The sequence below is a fragment of the Sugiyamaella lignohabitans genome, chromosome B (genome assembly GCF_001640025.1).
Source record: "Sugiyamaella lignohabitans strain CBS 10342 chromosome B, complete sequence".
NCBI classification, from domain to species: domain Eukaryota; kingdom Fungi; phylum Ascomycota; class Dipodascomycetes; order Dipodascales; family Trichomonascaceae; genus Sugiyamaella; species Sugiyamaella lignohabitans.
In genome coordinates this window covers 3,598,430-3,623,987 of record NC_031674.1, presented here as the reverse complement: position 1 = coordinate 3,623,987, position 25,558 = coordinate 3,598,430, and the positions used below count along the sequence as shown (strand labels likewise).

The 25,558-nt window shown below is 44.9% G+C and overlaps 10 protein-coding genes across 10 annotated transcripts; 5 read left to right on the top strand and 5 right to left on the bottom strand.

Moving 5' to 3' along the window:
- Positions 1-286: 286 nt before the first annotated feature.
- Positions 287-1,144, bottom strand: AWJ20_3210 (oxidoreductase; the record flags this gene model as incomplete). Its single annotated transcript, XM_018880219.1, has 1 exon — positions 287-1,144. The coding sequence occupies one exon, from the start codon at positions 1,142-1,144 to the stop codon at positions 287-289; it is 858 nt and encodes a 285-aa protein (XP_018738059.1).
- A 482-nt stretch (positions 1,145-1,626) lies between these two features.
- AWJ20_3209 (oxidoreductase) lies at positions 1,627-2,481 on the bottom strand (the record flags this gene model as incomplete). Its single annotated transcript, XM_018880217.1, has 1 exon — positions 1,627-2,481. The coding sequence occupies one exon, from the start codon at positions 2,479-2,481 to the stop codon at positions 1,627-1,629; it is 855 nt and encodes a 284-aa protein (XP_018738058.1).
- A 1,329-nt stretch (positions 2,482-3,810) lies between these two features.
- Positions 3,811-4,443, top strand: INP53 (phosphatidylinositol-3-/phosphoinositide 5-phosphatase INP53; the record flags this gene model as incomplete). The annotated part of the gene is made up of 1 exon (XM_018880216.1): positions 3,811-4,443. One exon carries the CDS (start codon positions 3,811-3,813, stop codon positions 4,441-4,443), a length of 633 nt encoding a protein of 210 aa, XP_018738057.1.
- A 106-nt stretch (positions 4,444-4,549) lies between these two features.
- INP53 (phosphatidylinositol-3-/phosphoinositide 5-phosphatase INP53) lies at positions 4,550-7,486 on the top strand (the record flags this gene model as incomplete). The annotated part of the gene is made up of 1 exon (XM_018880215.1): positions 4,550-7,486. The coding sequence occupies one exon, from the start codon at positions 4,550-4,552 to the stop codon at positions 7,484-7,486; it is 2,937 nt and encodes a 978-aa protein (XP_018738056.1).
- An 864-nt stretch (positions 7,487-8,350) lies between these two features.
- Positions 8,351-9,718, top strand: WBP1 (Wbp1p; the record flags this gene model as incomplete). The annotated part of the gene is made up of 1 exon (XM_018880214.1): positions 8,351-9,718. One exon carries the CDS (start codon positions 8,351-8,353, stop codon positions 9,716-9,718), a length of 1,368 nt encoding a protein of 455 aa, XP_018738055.1.
- An 809-nt stretch (positions 9,719-10,527) lies between these two features.
- Positions 10,528-11,742, top strand: AWJ20_3205 (microfibrillar-associated protein family protein; the record flags this gene model as incomplete). Its single annotated transcript, XM_018880213.1, has 1 exon — positions 10,528-11,742. One exon carries the CDS (start codon positions 10,528-10,530, stop codon positions 11,740-11,742), a length of 1,215 nt encoding a protein of 404 aa, XP_018738054.1.
- A 1,840-nt stretch (positions 11,743-13,582) lies between these two features.
- Positions 13,583-14,293, bottom strand: PRE7 (proteasome core particle subunit beta 6; the record flags this gene model as incomplete). Its single annotated transcript, XM_018880212.1, has 1 exon — positions 13,583-14,293. The coding sequence occupies one exon, from the start codon at positions 14,291-14,293 to the stop codon at positions 13,583-13,585; it is 711 nt and encodes a 236-aa protein (XP_018738053.1).
- A 406-nt stretch (positions 14,294-14,699) lies between these two features.
- RIB7 (Rib7p) lies at positions 14,700-15,467 on the top strand (the record flags this gene model as incomplete). The annotated part of the gene is made up of 1 exon (XM_018880211.1): positions 14,700-15,467. One exon carries the CDS (start codon positions 14,700-14,702, stop codon positions 15,465-15,467), a length of 768 nt encoding a protein of 255 aa, XP_018738052.1.
- A 6,282-nt stretch (positions 15,468-21,749) lies between these two features.
- On the bottom strand, positions 21,750-23,957 carry DUF1 (Duf1p; the record flags this gene model as incomplete). Its single annotated transcript, XM_018880210.1, has 1 exon — positions 21,750-23,957. The coding sequence occupies one exon, from the start codon at positions 23,955-23,957 to the stop codon at positions 21,750-21,752; it is 2,208 nt and encodes a 735-aa protein (XP_018738051.1).
- A 334-nt stretch (positions 23,958-24,291) lies between these two features.
- On the bottom strand, positions 24,292-24,756 carry AWJ20_3201 (uncharacterized protein; the record flags this gene model as incomplete). Its single annotated transcript, XM_018880209.1, has 1 exon — positions 24,292-24,756. One exon carries the CDS (start codon positions 24,754-24,756, stop codon positions 24,292-24,294), a length of 465 nt encoding a protein of 154 aa, XP_018738050.1.
- Positions 24,757-25,558: the final 802 nt, after the last annotated feature.

The following is a 25,558-nucleotide window of genomic DNA, read 5'->3' as shown; positions in this document are numbered from 1 at the left end:
GACCCCTTTTTGGTGCTCAAATAGGACCCTGCAGAAACACCTTTCCTATCATCCTGTTATCGTGCATATATTATCACATGTCAATATAAACTAACTATAAACTAACTATAAACTAACAGACCCTAAAATCAAGCAAATACACAACATATCCAATAATATTAAATACACATTGTAAAAGGAAGTAAACTATATAGTGGTACATTATTTGAAGTATGCTACTTCGATGCTTTTTTTGAACCCGCTTACCATTAAATCTTTACCAGCACCGAACATACCAGCTCATAGTTTAAGAAGCTGGAACAGTTAACAGACGACCACCATCAATGACGTGGTTTGTTCCATGGGAATAACTACCGGCTTTCGATGACAGGTACAACACAAGTCCAGCTATCTCTTCAGGTTCACCAAACTTTTGCATAGGTATAGTCTGCTTTAACTTCTCACTTAGAAGACCACCTGACATATCTGTGGGGAAAATTCCTGGTGCAACAGAATTAACTCGAACGCCATAAGGAGAAAGCCTTGTTGATAGACCCTTGGTAACACTTATAGCCGCAGCCTTGGATGACTGGTAGGAAGCTGGCATGGGTGTAGAGTAACTAAGACCAGCAATAGATGTGACGACAATAACGTTTCCCCGACCCTCTCCTTTCTTTGCGGCAGCTGCCAACAATGGTAGTAGGCCAATTGTGAGGAAATAAGGTGCAATACTGTTTATTTTTACCGAATCTACCCATCCGTCGTAATTACCCTCTGCTACTCGAGTAGCATACTCTTCAGGTGATTCCAACTCATCAATCGAGGCTCCGGTACGAGGAGACTCAACTGGACTGAGAATTCCGGCATTGTTGACAAGAATATCTAGAGTGTCGGTAGCAGCATTGATATCTCTAATAAGATCTTTAATTCCATCTTTAGACGCTACATCTCCTACAATAGGAACCACGACCCCAGAATGACCAAGACTATTGATTTCGTCCGCTGTCTCCTTCAACTTGTCTATTCTACGACCAGTAATGAAAACCTTTGATGCACCATTCTCAACATAAGTCTTGGTGAATATCTTTCCTAATCCTGTGCCACCTCCCGTCACTAGAACCACTCGTCCTGAGAGATCAAAAAGTTGAGATGCAGAAAATGACATGATGAATATTACTAAACTTTGATTGATATTTGTTTGATGAATTGTACTACTAGAGAAAAAGAAGATCTGGTCTATTTATATTCCACCATATAATCCAGTTTTCTATTTGTATTAGTAATCTCATGGTTTGGCGTGTTATATGAAATCGCACTATACCCTACCTTAAACTCCGCGGAAATACTACTAATATGCAGGTCCGCGAACTTCATTGAATCCCGCGGAACATCCCATATGACAACCCCTGACAGAAATTACACAGTTCAAGCCAAAGAAAAGAGCCAAATCGATTGAAGACAAGTCTTTTGTTGATGTCAGGATCTTGTCACTGATACATAGCACTTAAGTCCCCCATGTAAAATTGGTGTATTGAGATCAGGCTCTATTTAGTTATATATAGCAAAAAGTCATCGGGATCTATGTCTGGATATTCAGTACCAACGATGACAGCTCAAAGAAATCAAACTCTAGAAAAAGCAAAAGATCTAAGATGCAGGCACGTTTAAAAGACGACCACCATCGATAACGTAATTAGTGCCGTGGGTGTATCCGCCAGTCTTGGATGAGAGAAACAATGCGAGACCAGCGATTTCTTCTGGATCTCCGAACTTCCGCACAGGAATGCTATTTTTCACATTGTCTACAAGCAAGTTGACACTCATATCTGAAGGGAATACACCTGGAGCGATGGAATTGACACGAATCTGATATGGACTAAGACGGGTTGCCAGTCCCTTGGTAACACTGATAGCAGCAGCTTTTGAGGATTGATAGGCAGCAGACATGGCAGGTGGATAACTGAGACCAGCAATAGAGGTGATAACGATGACACTTCCACGACCGTCACCCTTCTTGGCAGCCTTAGCTAGGAGAGGCAGAAGACCAAATGTGACAAAGTAAGGGCCAATAGCATTAATTTTGAATTGGTCTACCCAGCCATCAAAATCACCACCTGCAACACGAGCAGCATAATCTTCTGGAGATTCAATTTCTTTGCTCGAATCGGTACGAGCAGGATCAACTGGTAGCATGATACCAGCATTGTTGACCAGAATATCCAGAGAGTCAGTAGCGGCAGTCAATTTTTTCACCAGATCTTGTGCACCCTCCTTGGTAGACACATCTCCTACAATGGGAATGACCTTGCCAGTGTATCCCAATTGATTTATTTTTCCAGCAGTTTCTTCTAATTTTTCCTGTCTTCGGCCTGAAATAAAGACTTTAGATGCGCCATTCTGGATATAAGCCTGTGTGATAATTGCACCCAGACCAGTACCACCACCAGTTACCAAAGCAATTCTTCCAGTCAAATCAAATAATTTAGACGCTTCAAATGACATTTTGTTGGTCAAAGGTATCTGTATTCCACGAAGATGATCAATTGAATTTGTAATACTTGTAATGTGATGTTATCCAGTGTGTAACTGCCACCAGCCCATTGTGCGTCAATCATGCAGCAATCGAACTGGAGCAACTCATGTGGGTGTTGAAGCACACTAACGGCAATTCGCTAATCCGCTGAACATTGGCTATAAGTTGTAGAACAGGTATGCACGTGAAGTGACGAAATGAAACATACGAGAGTCTGGAATTAAATACAAGCTATACTTACCCAGCCGCTGACCACTTAGTTAATTGCGAGAACACAGTCAAACAACTATGAGCAGATAACTATGGTTAAAATCGCCCTAAATAAAATAGTCCGTCTACAGCAGGCCGATAAGCTAACGGAAACAGTGGATTACGAAAGAAAAGCAAGATGTGATGGGATAAGTTAGTTAATTCAGAATTTTAGGGGTAGACTTGTGCTAACAGATTCAAGTGTACTTGACCCTGTGAGTAGGGTAAGTTGGATATAATAACCGCCACAAAGATAATAAAGGTAGATTGGATATGAAAGGTATAACAGATGTGTCTATTTTCTATTAGCTATTAGCTGAGGTAGTATGTCTATCTTTTATGAGCTGTTATCTAATGTAGTAAGCTGGGCCAGAGGTATATATGCAATATTTGAGTTCCATAAGTCCCCTAGTTCCTGCATATATTGCTGCAAGATAACGCTATATGCAAGATAAACAATATCTCTAACAGATCCAGTTTTCTAGCTTGAAATATAGGGATGAAAATCTTATACCATATACTCAAAAAATCACCACACAGACAGAACCTAAAGGACGTCTGACAAGCAAATATAATACAGAGTCCACATATTACAACCGAGAATTTTATTCCGCAGAGATATGTTTAAAGCTACATCTGGAGGAGAGTGGTCCCTTGCCTAACGAGGGAGGGACAGATAATGATAGAGGTAAATAGTTATATATATAAGAGATAATGCGCGTATAACTTATGTTATAATGTTTGTTATAGTTCAAATACAAAATGGTAAATATAGTTTCAGCGTCTATAACTTTAGTTGGTAGCTTTGGCAATAGTGATTACTATAATTACCAGCCGCATATCGTACGGCGGACCGCTTACCTGCATGTATACGCCTTCGGGCTGTGTCACTTGTATTTACTCAAAAGGTTCCCTCGAAGTCAGACGTTTCAATCTGACAGTTTTCGAGAGGAGAACACTAAATTCCAGGTTTGATAAAAACAATATCTGAAACTTGGGGTATAGAGAGATACCGTGAATCGTATTTTGTGTAATTGCTTGAAACAAACATGAAAGTCTACCTGAAAGAGCATCCAAGATCACTAGCTCTTGGTACCGACGACTACTTTTTGATTTTTAGATATTTTGGATCAGATGGAACCTCAGGATTGAATTCAAGCACAGCAAGCTCCAGCCAAACTAATCTAGATTACAATTCAAAATCTGTAGGTTCTTCTGGCCAAGGGGCTAACGGAGGTAGCGGAAATAGTTCAGGTGGTGGTCACCATCACCACCATCAACGTCCACCATTCGAAGCAAAGTGCATAGCAGAGTTCAAAAAGATCGAACATGTTGATGTTGAGGCGTATGTACCACTGTCGAGATCTGAATGTTTTGGCTTTCTTGGTTTGATAAACATAGATCGAGATATTTATCTTTGCACTATAACTCGTCAAGCTGAGGTGGCATCTCCAAGACAGGGAGATACCATTTGTCGTATATATGGGGTAGAATTCCACTGCCTCACGAAACCAGACTGGGATTTTGTAAGCCTCGACGCTAACGGTTATGCAATTGATGTTCTCAATAGCCCCGCAGACCAAGTGGAGCACCCATGTACCAGTATCAGGAAATTGCTCTCCAACGGCAGTTTTTACTATTCTACTAATTTTGACCTCACCAGTGTCATGCAGAACCGGTAAGTCCTAGGATTGAATGTGACAAAAACAACTTGGCACATAGACCAAGGAGAAGCAGTAACATCTTCACGCAAACTTTGGTGAAATCAGAGCACCAGTCAGTGCCTTAATGAAGCAGAGATCTAACAAAAATAGTGGCCAAACGCCCAAAGCTGGTGCGAAAATGCAGACCATTGATGAAAGCTTCATGTGGAATTCGTACATGATCGATGAGTTGACCAAGTTTCGGAATCGACTACCTCAAGACCAGATGGAGGCTCTTGACAAACAGGGATTTTTGACTACTGTAATAAGAGGGTTTGCAGGAACAAGGAAACTAAGAATGGGCGATAGGCAAGCTAGATTGACTGTTATTTCGAGACAATCGTGTAGAAGAGCTGGCACGAGATACAATGCTCGAGGTATAGATGATGACGGGAATGTCGCGAACTTTGTCGAGACAGAGACGATTCTTGACATTGGTGGTAATCATATATTTGGATACACTCAATTACGAGGAAGTGTGCCTATATTCTGGGAGCAGGATAATAATCTATTATCAGCAAAAGTCAACATTACGAGATCTTTTGAAGCGACACAGCCTGCATTTCGACGTCATTTCGAGGCTCTGATGTCAAGGTTTGGCAGTGTTCATATTATTAATTTATTGTCGGAAAAGTCAGGTGAGATCGATTTAACAGAGCGATATGAGAGGCACGTACAGTCCAATCCCAGTCTAGCTACAAATTTGGGTTATATGGCATTTGACTTTCATAAGGAAGTAGCCAGCGGAGGTTACGCAAATGCTACGCGTATTCTCCCTCGATTACAGGACACAATGATAGATTTTGGATTCTATAGTTATAACTCGGCAACAGGGGAGGAAGACTCCACTGAACAAATTGGAATATTTCGAACAAATTGTCTTGATTGCTTAGATCGAACCAATATGATCCAACAGCTTGTTTCTAGGGATGCACTTGAACTCTTCCTCGAATATCATGATATCAATGCAGTAAACTATGCTCACGAGCTATGGACACACCACAATGTTCTCTGGGCAGATAACGGAGATCAATTATCACAAATATATGCTGGAACAAATGCCTTGAAGACCTCGTTCACCAGAAGTGGCAGATCAGGCCTGTCAGGTGCTTTGGCGGATGTCACAAAATCGGTTGGTAGACTTTATGTCAACAATTTTGTTGACAAGAGTAGACAAAACACTATGGACGTCCTTCTCGGTCGTATAGAGGGCCAGGTGCAGGTGATACTCCATGATCCTATTTACGACTATGTAAATGCGGAAGTATCTCGACGCAAAAATGAATACTCTTCTTCACGGGACATTAAGATCTTTGCTGGTACATTTAATATTAATGGTAAAATGGCCGATGAAGACCTATCGAGCTGGCTCTTCCCCGAATCGGAAACACGCACGAAAGATGACCTTCCGGACCTTTATTTAATTGGGTTTCAAGAGCTTGTAGAATTGACACCAGGTCAAATCCTCAATGCTGATGCTGGCAAAAAGGAATTCTGGGCGAATCGTGTTTCACGCTGTCTCAACACAAGAGACAGGTATGTGCTGCTCCGATCAGGTCAGTTGGTGGGCACTGCTTTGATGGTTTTTGTCAAGGAGACTGAGATATTTTTTGTAAAGAATGTCGAAGGAGCAACCAAAAAGACTGGTCTTGGTGGTATGGCAGGTAATAAAGGTGGTGTAGCAGTTAGTTTTTTGTTTGCAAACACGTCATTCTGTTTTATTACTGCCCACCTTGCTGCTGGAGCTAATAATATTGATGAGAGACACCAAGATTATAAAACATTATCCACCGGTTTACAATTTTCAAGAGGCCGAAAGATCAAAGATCATGATACAGTTATCTGGCTGGGAGATTTCAACTATCGAGTTAATCTGCCTAACGAGCGTGTTAGAGGGTTAATTGAACGAGGGCATATCAGGGCTATTTTTGAGTATGACCAGCTTAACAATCAAATGATCAAGGGAGAGACGTTCCCTTACTACAATGAAATGGAAATCAACTTTATGCCTACGTACAAATTTGATAACGGAACAGATATCTATGATAGTTCGGAAAAGGCTCGTGTGCCATCATGGACTGATCGAATTCTGAGTCGAGGCACAAACATTCGTCAACTGAGTTATAACTCTGCACCAGTTATGTTTTCAGACCATCGACCTGTTTATGCCACATTTACAGCTCAAGTGATTATCATAGACGACGATGCCAAGCAAAAGTTGAGTAACCAAATATACCAGAAGCGACGAGACGAGGTCGGTGACACTAATATTCTAGTGAATATTTTGGATCTTAATGAGAATATGCTCACCCATGGTTTACCACCACCTAGTACAGATAGTAAGAAGTGGTGGATTGCTGGTGGTCAACATGCCAAAGTCGATCTCGCTGTTCCTTCTAAGAATCATGTCATTAATCCCTACAAACCAGCTAATCCATTTGACCAACAGAACTCCTCTATACCAGACTTTATAGAGCGACCTCCAGCTCTGCCTAAACGACCCACACCCAGCGACGCTGGTGCTGTAAAACGAAAGCCAGTTATACCTCAGAAACCCGACCACCTTTCAGGGTCTCCATTAAAAGCCACACAGACTGCCACTTCTTCGATAGGGTCTGCGAGTACCAGTACTAGCTCGCTGGCATCTACCGCACCTAGTATATCTCCCACCACCAACTCTGACAACTCTACAAATGCTGTAAATCAAACCGCAAGATCTCTAGCTCCAGCTGTGACACAACCACCACTACTTCCTCCTCGACCTGGTAGTATCTCATCAGAAAGCTCACTTCCTGTGCCGCGTCCAAGCTCCGCCAGCGTCTCTTCTGACCGTTCGATTCCTCTCCGCCCTTCGAGCACCACATCGGACCGACTAGCAGCACCGGCCCCTCCACCACCTCGATCTAGAACTGCATCGTTAGCATCAACGAAATCGAATGCTAGCTCTCAACAAAGTCTGATGGATGGATCTATGCCACCAGCCGAGGTGTCTACCTGGACTCCCCTCCAGCCAACAAACTAGACATGTTCCACATATTTAATTGCATGTACATATCTATTGACTTTGCCGGCCTGCCTCCCGGCGGCTGGGGCTCTGCCCCAGACCCCGTGGCTCCTCTCGCTGCGCTCGAGTCGTCTCGTAAGTGGTCTATGATGGAAGTTAAATATAAATAAAATTAGTGAACCCGCAGAATTAGGACCCCGAATTATCCACTGATTTCATATACGCCTGTAACTCAGCGAGATCTTTGCTTGAAAGTAATTCTTGAAGCTCTGCACTTGCGACCAATTTATCCATTTTGGAATCAATAGAGTCCAGAAGCTGTTCCAGTCGCTAAAAATATTAGTGAACGTCCCGTCTACACATCCCTGCTCATTGTAATCCCGGATCTTATCATCTCACCACTCAAGCCGGTCCCCTAAGGACGCCAGAAACTCCTGCCGAGCAGGAGCAGCCAGGTCTGGATCAAACCACTAGTCGCCGGAGGCACGATGCTCTACGGTTGGTGATCATCACTGGATAACAAAACATACATCGGCAGTTTTCTCAGCTCGGGTCAGGTCTTTGTAAGCCTGTGCAATATCAGTTTCTACTGACGGCTGGTCAGATTTATCTGAAGTCATCTTTTGGGTTTGTATAAGTTCAGCAAAAGCCGTGATTAGATAACTATTACTGATATTCAGTGATAACGGTTCATCTCCCCTTTTAGCCGTGCATCGGTTTTGTGGGTTGGGGTATTACCACACGTAGATATACGTGTACGAAGACCTCAGTGGTAGCTGTCGAAGTAAATAAGGTGTGATCTCGGCACCAAGAGAGAGATCTGTCAACTCCAAAATCGACAAATTTCAAAAGGGAATCTTGCAATTGCCATTTTCCTCAAACATGTATTTTTGTCAATGGCTACTAACAGCCGGAATTGCCGCATTGAGTTTGGGTGCCGGATTTGCTAAGCCATTGAACGGTGCTGGCAGAACTTTAGTAGTTGTAGATGACCCCAATGAATATTCACAGTATCTGGAGAGTCTAGAACAACGTGAATTCCAACTCACGATCAAAGATACGCATGACGAGTCTGGTCTAGAATTGGTCAATTATGGTGAATTGACATATGATAATCTGATTGTTCTGCCTACCAAAGCCAAGTCTCTAGGTCCTAAATTGAGTGCTAAAGCTCTGTTGGAATATTTCAACCTAGGTGGTAATATTCTTGCAGTCACATCTGCTAAGTCTAGTCCTGAAAGCTTACGAGAGTTTGCTGCTGAGTTGGATATCCACATTAGTCCTAGAGGATATCAAATTGTTGACCACTTCAACTCTGCTGATAGTTCAGACGAGCACAATGTGTTGAAATTGACATCGGCCAATATCAATGCCCCCGACAGTGTTATTTCAGATATCATCTCCCATGACGAAGATGGTGGGTCCACCAAGTCTGGAGAGTTTGACTATGAGGCTGGCAATGCTGCCTACCTAGGAAACAACGAGCTTGTAATTCCATTTATTTCTGCTCCTTCCACTAGTTATGTTTTTGATGCTCGTGAGCAAGAAGATAATGATGTGGCAGATAAGCTGTGGGTTTCGGGTTCTCAAGCTTATCTGGCTGCTGGCCTTCAAAGCCGAAAAAACACCCGATTCTCATGGGTCGGCAGTGCTAGTTTGTTCAAAAACGGAGCTGCTGCTTCTGCATCGGCTATTGACAATATCACCAAATGGACCTTTCAAGAAAAATCTGTTCTTAAAAGTGTAGGTGCATCTCACTATGATTTGACGTTTCCTGAAGTGGAGAATCCTCATATTTACAAGGTTTCAACCGATGTTCTTTATCTTATCTCACTTTCTGAATGGAACGGTAATGAGTGGGTTCCATTTGATGCTTCTGATGTTCAGCTTGAATTTATCATGCTCGACCCCTACTACAGATTAACTCTCAGCCGTAATGCAACTGCTGAAGCTGCTGCTGAAGATGGGTCAATTGCTATTTACTCGACTCAATTCAAGGCTCCTGATCAGTATGGTATGTTCACTTTCAAGACGGAATATCAACGCCCAGGATATACATTTGTTGAAGATGCTCGTGTTGTAACTGTGCGACACATTGCGAACGACGAATGGCCCAGAAGTTGGGAAATTACAAATTCCTGGGTTTATCTGACATCGGCTGGTTCTGTAGTCATTGGATGGTTGGTGTTTGTGGCTTTCTATCTATATACAGGATACAGTCCAAAGAAGAGCGACAAGAAGACCCAGTAAACAAAAAGAATCTTTCATTATCATATATCAATGTATACCAATCAAATTAGAGTACATAACATGCAAGCTACGGTTCAACCGACTATGCTATAATTTACTAAGCTTGAACAATTTGAACCTTGTTTTTCTTTTGCCAAGCTTGCATCTCACTTTCGGTCTTTTTGTAATCTTCCACAAGAGTTGTGAGCACCTTTTTAAGACCCTCTTCATTAGTCTCTAGCAGTGGCACAACCTCACCTACAGTTTTCTCCACCAACACACCGCCTACCATGCGAAAGCATTTGCGTGATTTGTCGAGCGGCCGTAGCGTCTCAAGAACCAGTTTATGTTCATCAGCCTCGCTTTCTAACTCGGTAATCTTTTGGGAGAGCTGCTGGATTGTGCTTTTGAATGTGTTATACTGAGCCTGTAACTCTTGACTAGGTTAGTAAACTGATTAAATTAATTGATAGACCGCAACTATCCAGTATTCAGCATCGATAGTAGATGAACCAACGACTGTCAGTACTAAATGATTTAAACTGACAAAAAAACAAATACTATAAAAAAAAAAGTACAGGATTTCAGAGGCATTACAACTTACCAGCATTGACTTTTGGTGGTGGCTTGGCAGAAGTCGACTTTTCAGACATATTTCAATTGATTCGGTTTGAAGCTTGCAGTTCAGAGTTCAGCTGTCTAACTGGAACATGAATTGACATATATTGAATCAGGGTTAGGTCAAACCACATATTGCAAGTATCCGTCTATGAAGAGGGTAAACAATGTTGATAAAACTCGATAGTGACTAGAACCCGTATAAATGATAAATGAGTGGTAAATATCAATCAAAGCCATACAGACCGGCGAAACCAAGGCGGTACTTCCCTGGTAGACCAATTTCAGGAGAAGAGTTTGAAGACGAGGACGAGGAGGATGTCCAAGAAGATGTCGATGAGGATGATGAACAGGAAATTGAACGAGAGCAAGAAGCTGCTAATTTTCAAAATAGGGATAATATTGAACAACTTTCTGATACTGTAGAAGTCAAGAAAGAATCAGAGATCCAAGAGTCAATTGTAGAAGATGAAAGTACCGAGGGCGAGTACGTGACGGAAGAAGAGGACGTCGAGGAAGAAGAACCTGAAGAAACAGTCAACATCAAACAAGAACCGAATAATTTGACAGACCATATCAAACAGGACCCAGATAGAGCACAATTTACGACTGATGAATCTATAAAAGTGAAAAAAGAGGAGAAACCTGATGAACAGGACGAGGAAGAGGATAGCGAAGGGTCAAGTGATTCCAGTGGTACGGAAGACGAATCTGATGAGTCTGACTCGGAAGACCAAGTAACTCTGGCACGACCTGTATTTATTCGCAAGAACAAGAGAAATCAGGCTGCTGTGTCGAAACTTACTGAATCCAATACTGCAACCGGACCCTCTAAACAGCACGAAACAGCTGCCCCACCGCAAGATACAGGATTAAAAATCAATCGAAAAGAAGAAACACTTAAGATGATAGAATCAACTATTCGTCAGGAGCGTGCTGAAGAGGCTGCTAAGTTTGCGTCGGATAATCAAGGATTAGACGAGGTAGATGATACAGATGATCTAGATCCAGTAGCAGAAAGAGAAGCATGGAAAGAACGCGAACTGGCGAGATTACGGCGTGCCCGCCAAGAATTAGAGCAGGAAGAAGCTGAAAAGGAAGAGATTGAGAATCGACGACAAATGAATGAGCGTGAGCTTACTCGACAAGATCAGGAAAAAATCGAACAAGAACGCAAAGCTAAATCGGAACGCCATAAAGCAGGATACATGCAAAAATATTACCACCGCGGAGCTTTCTACCAGGAGGACGAGATTCTCAAACGGGATTTTTCTGAGGCTGTTGAGGATGACTACAAAGATAAATCTGTTCTCCCTAAAGCTCTTCAAGTACGAAGTGGTCTGGGACTCAAAGGTAGAAGCAAATATCGCACGCTGGCTGAAGAAGATACCACCAGAGAGCCAGATACAAAGCGTAGCAGACGATAGACAGAATAAGGTTGTACCTGGCATGATCTTCATGCAGGGTCCAGGCTGCATTACATTTACATCTTGGCTCTTGTGCTTTTACGTATGCTTATGCAATGAGCCAATATTTTTCAAAGTATACATTTGAACAACCGCAAATTCTATTTATTACACTGGTATTCCGCATAGCTATATCAATTGGTAACTCCATTGGGATTATACAGTGACAGGTGGAGACAGGCATTTGAAGCATTTAAAGCGTTCGATTGAAAAAAGTGGATGGAACTGGAGGTGGAAATGGAAATGGAACGTGACGATCGACTGTTTGTCATTTTAAACCCAACGGATAATAATCTGTCATTTTCAGATTATCATTTCCTCGCTTGCAATCTTTGATCTAGAACGGAGAGCTACTGTGAGGAACTTCGCTGCAGGTGGACTGATCGTGTCACCCCGAGTTGAACCCTGTTGCGTGCTGCACGGCTGTAAGATGCCAGCACATAAGAGGCTATAGTAAATCGTAGATAGTAGTATGTATATAATTGTATATAAACAGGAAGCGGCCTAAGAGTGATTTGCACTTGTCGACGCTTATTTATTAATTTTTACCAGTTAACAGGTTATTGATACTCTAGCACACGATCTAGCTCGGTCATTAATCATCAGTATTGTGACCTTTCTAGAATCGCCGCTTTAATATTCATAATTTATACAACCAGACGCGTTCACGACTTCAAAAGATATTGATATTGAACTGTCTAATAGAAGTACCCGCTTGGTTGCAACAAAAGTCACCGTATTCTATTAACACAACAACAAACAACAGTCGCGTAGTTCATTTTAAAAACAATCTGAAAACAATCTGAAAACGACCTGAAAACGAAGTAAACCGACCGACTTGACAATGTATGACATTTTCCGTTTAGGCGCTGATTTCGCCCACTGCGTGAGCATCTACTTGTTACTGACCAAGATCCGCACGTCGAAATCGGTAGCAGGTATCTCATTCAAGACTCAATTGCTATATACAATTGTGTATTTAACGCGGTACTTGGATATTTTGTACCGTCCATGGAGCAGTTTTTATAATTTACTGTTGAAAGTTGTGTACATTGGCACCTCGATCTACACGTTATACCTGATGAAGGTCAAGCACAAGCCAACGCTAAACCCCAACATTGACACTTTCAAGATGGAATATTTATTATATGCAGCTGGAATCATGGGACTTATTTTCAACCTGCAGTTTTCTGTCAAGGAGATCTTGTGGGCATTCAGTATCTGGCTCGAGTCGGTGGCCATTCTGCCTCAACTGTTCATGGTCCAGAGAACTGGAGAGGCCGAGTCGCTGACCGTGCATTACATCTTCGCTCTAGGTATTTATAGAGGATTCTACATTCTCAGCTGGATCTATCGGTGGGCCACCAACACGGACTTCGACCTCATCTCTCTAGTAGCAGGTCTCATCCAGACCGTTCTGTACTCGGACTTCTTCTACATCTACTACAGCAAGGTCATGAAGGGCGAGAAGTTCGAGCTGCCCCAGTGATCTCACCATCCATAAAATAATAGACACCTCACATAGCTTCTCTTCTGGATTGTGCCTCCGGCGGCTGGGGCTCCGCCCCAGACCCCGCAGCTCCTCTCGCTTCGCTCGAGTCGGGCGTGGGGTCCCATCAGGGCTATAATTTATACAATTGATTCGTATATCTCCCAGTGGGATTTCGAGATCACCAAGCGTGGGCCCACGGGGACGCCCGACTCGAGCGAAGCGAGAGGAGCTGCGGGGTCTGGGGCGGAGCCCCAGCCGCCGGAGGCACACACTCACCCGTAGAAAATAACAGGAGTGCATTACTATAAACTAATCGCGCTTGAGAGGGAAGTAGCGCTTCTCGATACCGGCTTTGGTAACAATGAGCACCTCGAGACCGTCACCGACGTGGATATGGCGCTCGGTGGCCGAGCTGAATGCGTCACGGACGATTTTGATGGCGTCGTCAATGGGGAGGTATGATCGCACTCTGTATTGCTGGGTGGCAGGGTCGAATTGGTTCTTGAAGTATACTTGGTTATCCAGGAAAGGCATGATAAGACTGGCAGCAGCACCTCCTGCTCGGCATTGCTCTCTCTCGTAGGAACCAACGGGATCATACGAATATATAGCACCCTTTCCTTCGTCGTCGAGACCGGCCAAAATTGTGTGCACATAGTACGGGAAGAATCTCTTTCTATAAAGCAGGTGCTGAATCTGTCGTGCTAGTGATTGTACTTTTAATGGCTTATTATGAGCATGATGATACCATTCGACTCTATTCTTAATGGCATCGACAAGGGCATTACCATCAGCAGCAAATCCATTAGCTGATACAACCAGGTTGTCGCCCACATCAAACACTTTGGGTTCATATCTGGAATTGATGCTGTATCCAGTGGTATGACGAGTATCTCCAGCTATTAAAGCATAATCTTCACCAGCAATTCCTAAAATTGTGCCACCATTGTCCGAGTAGGGATTGAAACGATGCTCGATAGGCTGTGATGAAGCAGTAGATTGTGCTTCTAAGATCTCCATTGTTGACTTTTTTTGTTACGTCAATCGTATTAATTGTACCTTCAAGAATATCGTATGTAGGAGTTGTGACAAATCCAAATGGTCTGTTGCTCTATTGCTGTTGATTGAGCTTCTTTCGTCGTTCTGAGGTCTGTGGCGATTAGTATGGAGACTACTATGTACTGTACAGTATTATCCAGTCGAGCGCTTGGTAAGAAGAACCAGCCGCGTATCATTGTTATATTATGCGCGTGGGCGGCTACACTAGATAAGATGCCTCGACTGGGGATAATGGTCCCACTGGATTTGAGTATCATTTCAATATGAATAATAACCACGAAATAATTTAAACATTTGTATAATCAAAGGCCGTTGCAAGCAGAAAGGCGCAGTGCCGAGTGAGCAGGAAACCGTAGACTATAACAAGATGTCTACGCTGGTCCCTCTTAGAGATGATCTGGTACCATTTTTAGAGCCTCATTTGCCCAGACCATTGAACAAGTCGAAGGGGTTACCGTTTGTGACGTTGACTTATGCTCAATCTTTGGATTCCATGATTTCGGCTGGGAAAGGAAAGCAAACGGTAATCTCACATCTTGAAACTAAGACAATGACGCATTATCTAAGGTCGAAGCATGATGGAATTCTCGTGGGTGCTGGCACTGTAGTGGCAGACGATCCAGGGCTCAACTGTAGATATAAACCTGAAGGTGATGGTGTTTTGAGTACTCCTCGACCAATTGTACTGGATCCTAGGTTTCGATGGAACCTGACTAAAGAATCACGAGTTATCAAGACAGCAACTGATGGAACAGGCCTGGCGCCGTGGATCATAGTCAATAAAGGTATACGGGATCAAAATCGTGAAAAGGTTCGAATGGTAGAAAGTATTGGAGGTAAAATCATAGAAATAGATAACGAACTGTCAGACAACAAACAGTTTCAATGGAGTCAGGTATTTACTACGCTATATAGCTTGGGGTTGGGCTCAATCATGGTAGAAGGTGGTGCAACAGTCATCAACTCGTTACTAGAGCAGCCAGATCTTGTAGACAGCGTCATCATAACTATCGGTCCAGTATTTTTGGGGAACCAAGGTGTACAGGTAAGCCCAAACTCGACAGTAGCTTTGCAAAATGTGAGCTGGTGGCGTGGTATACAAGATTCGGTCCTGGCAGGACAATTAAAGAAATAGAATAAAAATAACATGGATTGAATTGAGTGAAGAACTCATATAAGCGTTCTAATCTATTTACGCAAAATATAAATTAAGTAAGCAACACAAGACGTTGTATTAAATAAGGCCATTATCATTCAAAGTTGAAAATGCAAAATATGAAAGATAATAGCATGAAATGAAAGCGCTCCACCAAAACAAAACCCGAAAAAGAAACCGAAACCGAAGAAAACCTTTGTATAACCGAAAGTGAATTTTTTTTTTCAACACGGAACTGTGCCTTATTTTTTTTAAGTTCATTAATCGTAAAAAGCAGACCCACTGCTATTAAACGTTTTATGCATCATCTATCAAACCTTTTCAGCAGCTCTCTTGTTAGCTCTGACAAGAGAGACCAAACCAATCAGTGCAGTAATGTACCACAGAATGGCAAGAACAATTTGAAGAACCAAGACAGCTCTAGTCTGACCACATTGGTAACTATTAAAAGGATTGAAAGAGGACCAAGGACAAGATAATGGTTGGACAAAGTTGAGCAACCAGAACAATGAGATAATCCAGCCAGTAGCAACACAGGCGTCCCACAAAAAGACGTAAGCGTGGTAAAAGTTAATACAGTAAACAAACTGAGTCAACATGGTCAAGACACCAACCACTAAAACGAAACAGTATGGCGAAGACGCAGATTCACCGGATCCAAGCTCAAGCTTGATATAATCAGCCATAATACCAACCACCATACCGGCGAAGAAGAATTGGACCAGTCTGAGTGACAGAACAGCCAAGTTGGCCGTTGCCAATGACTTGAGTCTCGCTGTGTAATTAGCCATGCTAGATTATGCTTAATAAAAGACTGTGAAGTAAAAGACGTTTGTCAATGTGATTAAATAATCAACTATGTCGAACTATAGGTTGATTGTAAAAAAGAAGGAGATATTAGTTGAGTGCGCTAATTTCCGGATCATGGGGTCCTTTTATATCTGGGATCCACTAGCGCCCGAATGATGAGCAGCCACCAATGGTGCTAGAAGATACGACCCAATGCTCAGAAATATAATTATCCACCCACATTCTAGCGTGAAACAAGCGAGAAAGTGGTTTCAAAATTGAGGAGGCTGAAATCTCAGGGGAAACAGGCCCTAACCGCGGCGCATATGCAGACGATAGTCGACTTAAGTCGAATATCACTTCCAAGTACAGACCACAGTGCGGCGTGGAAATAGCCATTTTGTATACATGTCCCTGTAGGTCGGCATGAGACGTGCATAAGCGTGCATAAAGATGCAGATGACTGATGCGACCAGCCACCTTAACCAGGCAAAAAAAATAATAGCCAGTCCACGTAAATAAATGGTGCAAAAGTGGGACACTTGAGTGAAAATAATCCAGAAGTTTGATAGTAGCAGTAGGCGATCGATCGGGGCGAGAGGATCCGATGGCCCCTACTACGGGCGATTGAGGAGCGCCTTTGAGCTCACCAGCCCACCTATTCTGACCGAGTAACCTGCAACCGTCGAAGTTGCCGACGGATGCGAGCTACAAATATTCCCAGTAGTCATAATTTATTACATGCTAAAGAGTGATGCACGGGCTAGAACCCACCTGGTCACCACACCATACTCTATATATTATTACATGCAAATAAATAATATTTTCTCCAGCAAGGATCAGACAGGCGCAGTGATAAAAGGCACATTAGATAGCACCACCCCAGTTACTTAAAATCATGTGCAGAAACCATCGTCCGAAACAGCCTTTAGCGTCACCCAGACCCGTCGGTCCATAGCAGATACTGCAAAGCCAACATCTTGGCTTGTGACAAACTCCTCCATCTGCTGAGATCGGCCTGCAAACCTGCATGAACTCCGTTGAACGACCCGCCATGGAATTTCTCTCTCACACCCCCATTCCCGACTCGAGCGCAGCGAGAGGAGCACTGGGGTCTGGGGCATAGCCCCAGCCGCCGGGGGCAGACTGCCCGGGAGAGGGTCCATGCCTCCGGCGGGTGGGGCTCCGCCCCAGACCCCGCTGCTCCTCTCGCTGCGCTCGAGTCGGTGATGGGGGTAATAGTACACGTTGTTTCGGGTTCGATAGTAAATAAATTATAGACATATCCTGTAACTGGCGTATCGGCCACTGGTTTCACTTCTACGGATAATTTTAACGACCTGGCCACGCTTGAGGCCGAGGTAACGGGCTACGGGGTCTTCGCGCTGGATACGGGGAAGTTGCGACTCTTTGAGACGGTATCTCTCGAGCAGTTCCTTCTTCTCCGGGTCGGACAGACGGATGTGCTTGGGAACAAGAATATGCTTGGTGATGTTGACGACTAGATCGGCCTCTTGGAAGGTCTCGATGGTCGCGGGGGCCACGCTGGGGATCAATTTCGAGGCTGATGGTGTGATATTGGTTTGATAGATGAACAGAGCAGTGGAGAAGTGCTTCGATGCAACCAGGATACAGAACTCTCTCATGGTCTTGACTCCAACGGACGCTTCGTCGCAGAAGTTGACCCACAAGGTGCCGATATCAGGGAACTTCTCCAGCGATTCGGGTGTAGGCACTGCTTGAAAATTCATTCGTGCTCTGGTCACAGTGCCGTCGTCTGTGCAGTATCGAGCCCTGAACTCGTCGAGCGTGATCTCGGTCTCTTGCTGTCCCACATTGTATCCCTATATTTCGTTAGTTTTATCCACATTTCACCATATAATCCTGATATACTCGTGTGTCGTCAAAAGCCTAGACTAATACTAGTTTACCGACTAGATACTCGACTCCGTCCACTGACTCAGTCTACTAGTCCACTGGCCCGTGCGTACGTACTCTATCTCTAACAAGCTCCTTCACGGTTCTGAACACTCGCCAGAGTCGAGTGGCTTCTCTATCAGAATCCATGGCTGTAAATCAATAAATAAAAAAAAGTGACCTCAAACAAAAGGGTCGAACAAGCTGATTCCTGGCAAATCCCAACCCGCTCACTGTTGATTTTTTCAAAACTTCACGAACATCAAAAATCTGGTATATCTACCCTTGCCTTGGGAATTTCTCCAACCCTAACCGGGGTACAACCACGCCGCAGACTATGAGGCACTATTAGTGATAGTAGGGTTTCTACTGGGGGCCCTAAAAATGTGGTTCTTCAAGTTACCCGGCATTCATCTCCAGTCTGCATTGCCAGTCCAAGAAAGTATAGTGTTTAGATAACGCAGAGAAGCATTGAAAAGACAAAACATGGTGTAAACAAGGTGATGATGTCGCGGACACGAAATATAAATCTCACGATATCAGAAAATCATGAGCAAACAAAATTTTATGGATTTGAAAAATCTCCACTGATTATTGTCAAATTATTGCCTAAATAAATACCCCTTACCAATTACCGACATACCTACGTCCCATGTTCCGGGTAACCCCAACTTCACTACAGCATCGACTAGCAAAGACAGGGTCGATTTATAACCGTTGAGAACAACTGGGGAAAGTCGTCGTCGTCGTCATAATACCAGAACTGAAAGATCTCAAAGATCTGAATTAATACAAAGCGGGGATATGGCTGCTGTTGGGTGGATTTCAGCGCCACGCAGTACGGCCGACGGCCGATCGGTCAGTACGAATGTGTACGAGGACATGACCGTGATCAGGCGATTGCTATTTGTTTTTTTGAGGATGTTTAGTGCGGACTTGTGTTAGGTATGTGAGGAGTCACGAAAATATTATTGCACTCATGGACTTAATGAGCGTTTGATGCTTCGTGATGTTCGGTCAAAATACAGATTCGTGCAGCAGGCGGAAGGGGGTGTGCAACCCTATCGACCCGACCCCTTCCCTGTGTGTATCTGGCCTTCTGGCTTGATAAGCTAAAAGAGTACCCAAGAATAGTTTATTCAAATGAGAACGATGCCCTATCCCGCTGCATATTCCATTCCCCTGGTATTGAATGAGCAAGAGCTTGTCTTTGTTTGGATTCCTCAAAAATACTTTACTTTGAAACTGGGAGTTTCTTGGTCCCAAAGTTTGTTGGATAGAAGAAGTAAGATCTACTCACTACTAGTTCTCACATTATTCCTCCCAACCAGGCTACTACTCCAGTTACAGCTACCCCTGAAGTATGTATTAGGGTTTATTTTTTCCAGTCGGTCCCGGCACTGGTGTCCCGTTAGAAACCAGAAAAAAGCAACATCTGTGTCTCTAACAACCTTATTCTGACGCCTGGACCCCCTCGGTTATACACAATCAGAACTTAATCAGGGCGATAACCGAACCTCTACATACGCTTCAGACGTGCCAGATGCTCCAGTTATATCAATCTTACAGGCACACTGGAACATTTGAGGCAAGAGATAATCCCCACCGGGATCGGAAAAACATATCTGAGATGTCTGACGATAACAACGATATCGAGATATGATATCCGTGAGGGTACGACGGTACATGTGCTGCTGGATCTACCGAATCTGATCCTGCTAGATCTACGGGATCTGCTCCTTGTGTACAACGTATTTTTATGAAGTAGAGACCTAGGGGGGTGGGGACGGTACCTCCGGCGACTGGGGCTTCGCCCCAGATCCCGTAGCTCCTGCTTCGCAGGAGGTACCTGGGACCGTGGACGGAAGACTGAACCGACTGTGCTGGATCTGCGAATGTGCGAACCACTTGCTGTGGAATTTTTTGCCGAAATCCGCCCAATGTGTCTAAAACAAAACAGTCTGTAAATCTGTGCAAATCTGTCCAGGTATATCCCATCTGATGGCTGGTTGCTCTCCCGCCTCAGTGGGGCCATCTCTCTGACACATGATAACAACGCAGATTAACCTTTTCCTGTACCCTGATAATCAGATAACGATAGCTTGGTCCGCCAATGAGCATACCCCGTATCACATCCGTTTTGGTAGGGACATCCTCAAACGACTGAAAATAAATTATTCTTTTTTCGTACAACAAGGAACCCATCGATATATTCAGCCACTTGTCAGGAATGAAGTGTCGTGAATCGTGACGTATACGACCCTGGTTCGTGTGGATAATTATCTATGCGGAGACTCACGAGCAACCAACTCTAATCTCTAGCTCCCGAAAATTGTCTCTTAGATAGTCAGTGGGGGGTATCAGAAGTTTGAGAGCTGGTTTTTCCTTCCCTGATTCCCTGGTTCCACCGGTCCCCCTGGTTCCCTCGGCTCCCTTCTTTCCCCTGGTTCCTCACTTTCCCGTGGTTCTCTTGGTTCCACACTTTTCCTTGGGTCTCCTGGTTCCCCTGGGCCCCCTGGATACCCCGTGTGGTCCGGACCAGAATGGTCACCTACAGCATGTCATTCACTCAGGGGCAGCAGGCCGGCAATCAGAAAGGGCCGAACAATAGAAACTGTACCTCGAACGGTAGATAAAAATGGCTACATGCAGTAGTCTTGCAGTAGTCTTGATCTGCTGCTCCACTAATGCACGGTCCACATTAAGGTTTACAACATTACCACTGCATCCTGCATACGGCCGTGGTGCCGTATGTACTAGTTCAGATATGACTTGTTGTGAGTTCTAGGAAATGAACGACGTCAGTCATGGCGGATCAGGGATATCTGGGTCGCGACATAGCATCGTCCAAATATCTATAAAAAGAGGCTGTTTCCCCAGACAATTCAGCTTTTCGTTTTCCACAACATTATTGTTTGAATTAGCCAACTGAACAGACATCTCTAGTCACTCGTCTTCTGAACCAACCACTTTCACTTCTCTAAACTACACTCTACCACAATGAAGTTCCAATTAGTATCTCTCCTTGCCATCGTGTCCCTCATCCAGGGGATCACTGCCGCTCCCGTCGCTGAGTCCGAAGAGGAACTCGACAAGCGTCTCATCTGCGTCGGCAGAATCGAGGACATTACCAAATACGGCTGCGTCGAAACCCCCTAGGCCCTCTTCTGCTACTACACAAATATCTCTTCTGTTTGTATCGATCAATGTATTTGTTATGAAATCTCGGGAAGGGTGCTGCCTCCGGCGGCTGGGGCTCCACCCCAGACCCTGGTTGTGCTCCGCTTCGCGGAGCGGCTGGGGGGCTGTGAGCTCAGGGGGGTTCCGAAACCCGACTCGAGCGAAGCGAGAGGAGCAGCGGGGTCTGGGGTGCGGGGCCCCAGCCGCCGGAGGCAGCACCCCAACCGTAAAGTGAGAAAAGGGGGATCCCGACGCCCGACTCGAGCGAAGCGAGAGGAGCAACCAGGGTCTGGGGCGGAGCCCCAGCCGCCGGAGGCAGCACCAACTGTGAAGTGAGAATAAAATTAAAATAATAGATTCCGAGTGGTGGTTGGGTTATACGATGCGGTACTTGAGCACGACGTCACCTCCGCTTCGCCAGACCCGGGTTCGGATGGTGGCGACGGTCATTTTGGGCGGGATCTTGTGGCCCTGGCAATACAGTTCGAGCCATTCTTCAGGTTGCTGGCCCTTGTGTGTTTGGATGGTTTCGGACATGGTGGGGTCCGCTGATAGTCTTTCGACAACGTAGAGTAACACTTTACGGGCACGAAGCATGTGGTAAGCTGTCAGTCGGATGTTTGCAGCAGTGACCGAGGGCGATTTCGACTCGTCTTCGGGTTGAACAACAAACCCGACTTTAGGTGGCTCTTTAACAGGAAGCTCGTTCTCAAGAAGCACTTTACCCATCCAGCCAGGAACTACCTCGCGAAGCCTGGTTTCGTCAGTTCCAACTGTACCCACCGTTCCTCGATACAAATCCATAGTATCACCTGAGTTGGGCAGCTGTTCAGAGATCATGATCTTGGTATGTTCGGGGAATGCTACAAAAGGACAGTCGGTAGACGATGGAGGGTTGAACAACGATCCGGTGTGGTTCGGCGAAGAGGCCTTCTTTTTCAAATCTTTAATCAGATCATTAAGTGAATTATACTCCACAGCCTTGGGTGTTGGTGGTTCTTGTGGTGTGGTTGCTGCTGGTGTAGTGGTATTGTTGGTAGAAGCAGCTGGAGTCTTGTCTTTCTTGGATTTACCAAATCCCTTGAACCTGCCAAACATACCACCTCCACTCGAGTTCGATTGCGAATTAGATGTGTTGACATTGTTAGTTGTCTCTTTAGTAGTAGTTTCCACGGGCTCTTCTACTTTATGTACAATGTCATAAGGCGAGCTGGAATATCCATTAGTACCTTTAGATCCTGCAATTGGTGCTGATGGTTTTGGTTCAGACGTCGACGAGGTCGCAGACCCATTTGGTGACGGTTTAATTTCGTCTTGTAACAGTCGCTGCTGTAAATTGTGTAGTAAATTAGTAATGACCCATTTACCGTAATTGACTCTATGATCTTCAGGAATATCCGTCATATCCTGTCTTACGGCAGAACCATCTTCACTTCCAGTATGGTCAATTATCAAATCGTCAGAATATACCTCGGCATCAAAACATGTAGACTCCTCTAATGATACATACAGTTCACCAGTTCTGACCGACACTTGACACCAGTTTGAAACAAACGCCAATGGGTTTAACTGGTCAGCCAGAGTATCGAGATCAAGACCAAGTGTACGGTCAAACGACTGCAATACTACACCTCTCACCAGGTCCCACAGTTTGACATCGCCTGCTGTATCAAGAGTAAGCACACGTCTCTTGTCGTTGAGCAGTCGATGCTTGATCAGTCCAACATGACCACGAAGCGTTTCAATGGGGTTTTCTGATACCGGCTGCACAACCACATCCAGTTCTTTACCTCCTGGAGATATTTCTCGTGCCGTTCTATGAGCTTCAGCAGCTGCTGCAAACTGTAATGATGGGCCACCACTCACTTGGATGAACGACGTCTTGATAGAGTTGTCTGGCACCTTGATTTCCTCGTCCTTTTCTCCATCTTCTTTCTTCTTTTCGTTATCAGTATCCTGACTATCATTTTGTTTTGCAGTCTCGTCCTCCTTCTTCTCATTTGTCTCAGCTGACTCCTCAATTGGCACCTCACCAACACCATTACCCAGCGAATAGATTCCAGTATTAACGTTCCTCCATCTGTGAATACGTGAATTCGAGGTAGCAGTCCACAAATTAGACCCTGCACTAATGACCTTTGACACGCCCTCGTGCTCGTTACAAACCATGACCGACACACCCTCATCGAAATCCAGATGCTTCTCAACACATCCTCTTAGATCTGTCTTCATGACCACACCGCTTCTATCACTGGAATAGAACACCTTCAACGAAGGGTCCTGAGAAAACAATGACCACACCGAGTCATCATGCATGTCAAACGTATGATACAATCGAGAAGAAGTTACTGACCACAGTTTAATAGACGAATCCGACGAACCACTCAACACCCATTCGCCGTCGTCAGACACCAGAATCGATCGGATATTTCCACTATGTCCAACAAATTTAGTAACAGGGTCGCCTGACCGAGAATCCCACAGATTGACAATCGCCTCAGGACCACCACTGGCAATAAGAGTCGAGGCAGAAGCTATGCCGTTGTCGGACCCGTTGACCGCCAAAGCATACACCGAGCCCATTTGGTTTCTCCCTTTATCACCCACATCAATAGAGAACTTCTCACCGCCCTTCTTCAGATCCCACCCAATAATCTTCCTATCGAGACCGCCTGACACAATCCACTCTGTATTCTTCACCGATGCCGTGGCCAGACACTTAACATAGTCCAAATGCTGACCCACCTGCACCGTCTCGTTCTTTCCAGGACTCCACAGCTTCACGGTCAAATCCGACGAGCACGAGATTACTGTCACGCGGTTAGTACACTGATTTTACAGGAGAAGGACACATGCCTCCGGCGGCTGGGGCTCCGCCCCAGACCCTGGTTGCTCGCTTCGCTCGATATGGGGTTCCCTACAGAGACCACCACTCAGCCACGAGACGAGCGAAGCGAGCAACCAGGGTCTGGGGCGGAGCCCCAGCCGCCGGAGGCAGAATCCCCACCACAAACTTACCAGACTGATAGTTATTGGCGAGGATGATATCATTGACCCAGTTGGTGTGGATCTGGGTGCGGGACACCGTCGCCGTCGAGCCGTCGGGTGACTTTTTGGATTCGTCGGTTTTGGCAGCCGATTTTTTAACATCGATTGGTCGTGGGATGTATTCCGTGTCCCAGTTTGTGGACACATCGATGTCGGTCAGGCCCCAGCCATTGATGATTCCGTCTCGTCCTGCCGAGTATAGTGTTCCAGTCAGGCCATTGGCTCCTGGAGTGGGGTCTATAGCGAGCGAATTGACTCCCAGCGAATGGCCACCAGTGTCGGTTTGCGACGATGATAGAGCATATACCAGTCTTCTGCTGGCCTTTTTAACCATCGAAATGCTCGTCTGTCGTCGTTTCTAGGGGGTGGGTTCTATAAGCAGTTCGGAATGCAGTAAGGTACTGAAAAATGCCAAGACCGGTTTCCAAAATGAATATGCCACTCAATGCGTGAAGTTGAGGGTCTTCTTGAGATTCTAGTCGTTAATGAACCTGGTTTCTTCTACACCTGTCAAGTCAGTATTTGAAACACAGTCTCTCACTGATGGTAGCGGTAAAAATACAAATACGAATCGAGTGTGAGATGGTTGACAATGGCGTGATTCGAAATACAATTACACTGAGATCTAGTTTTTGGTGATTATACAATACAGAATCGGGTCTGTGGTCTATAAACTTCACAGTTGAGAAGATTGTGGATTGTTTTGTAGCACTTGTCAGCTGTGGCAGTTTTAAAAAAGTAGGTCTGGTTTGTGAGGTTTGACTCGCTTGAGTTGAGACCTGGACCTAACCGTCCCAAACGGGGGTCTGCTGCAGCAGGAGGGGCTCTGGAGCAGCCGTTCTGCCGTTTGGGTAAATTGGGACCACTAGCATGCGTCCTGACACCAGGCCACACGGGCTTATCAGCTGCGTGAACGTTAATTTGCGGGGTTCGAAGCGGCTGATCTGTTGCGTCTCGTCATCAAGAAGGTGGGGCCCTGTCTGTTCGGCGGGGTCTGGTGGGGCCTGTGGGGGTCGACTTCCTATATCACCAATAATCGAAAAGCACGGAAACTGGGGTGTTGCCTCCGGCGGCTGGGGCGCTGCCCCAGACCCCGTTGTGCTCGCTTCGCGAGCGTCGTGTGGCCCCTAGTGCGA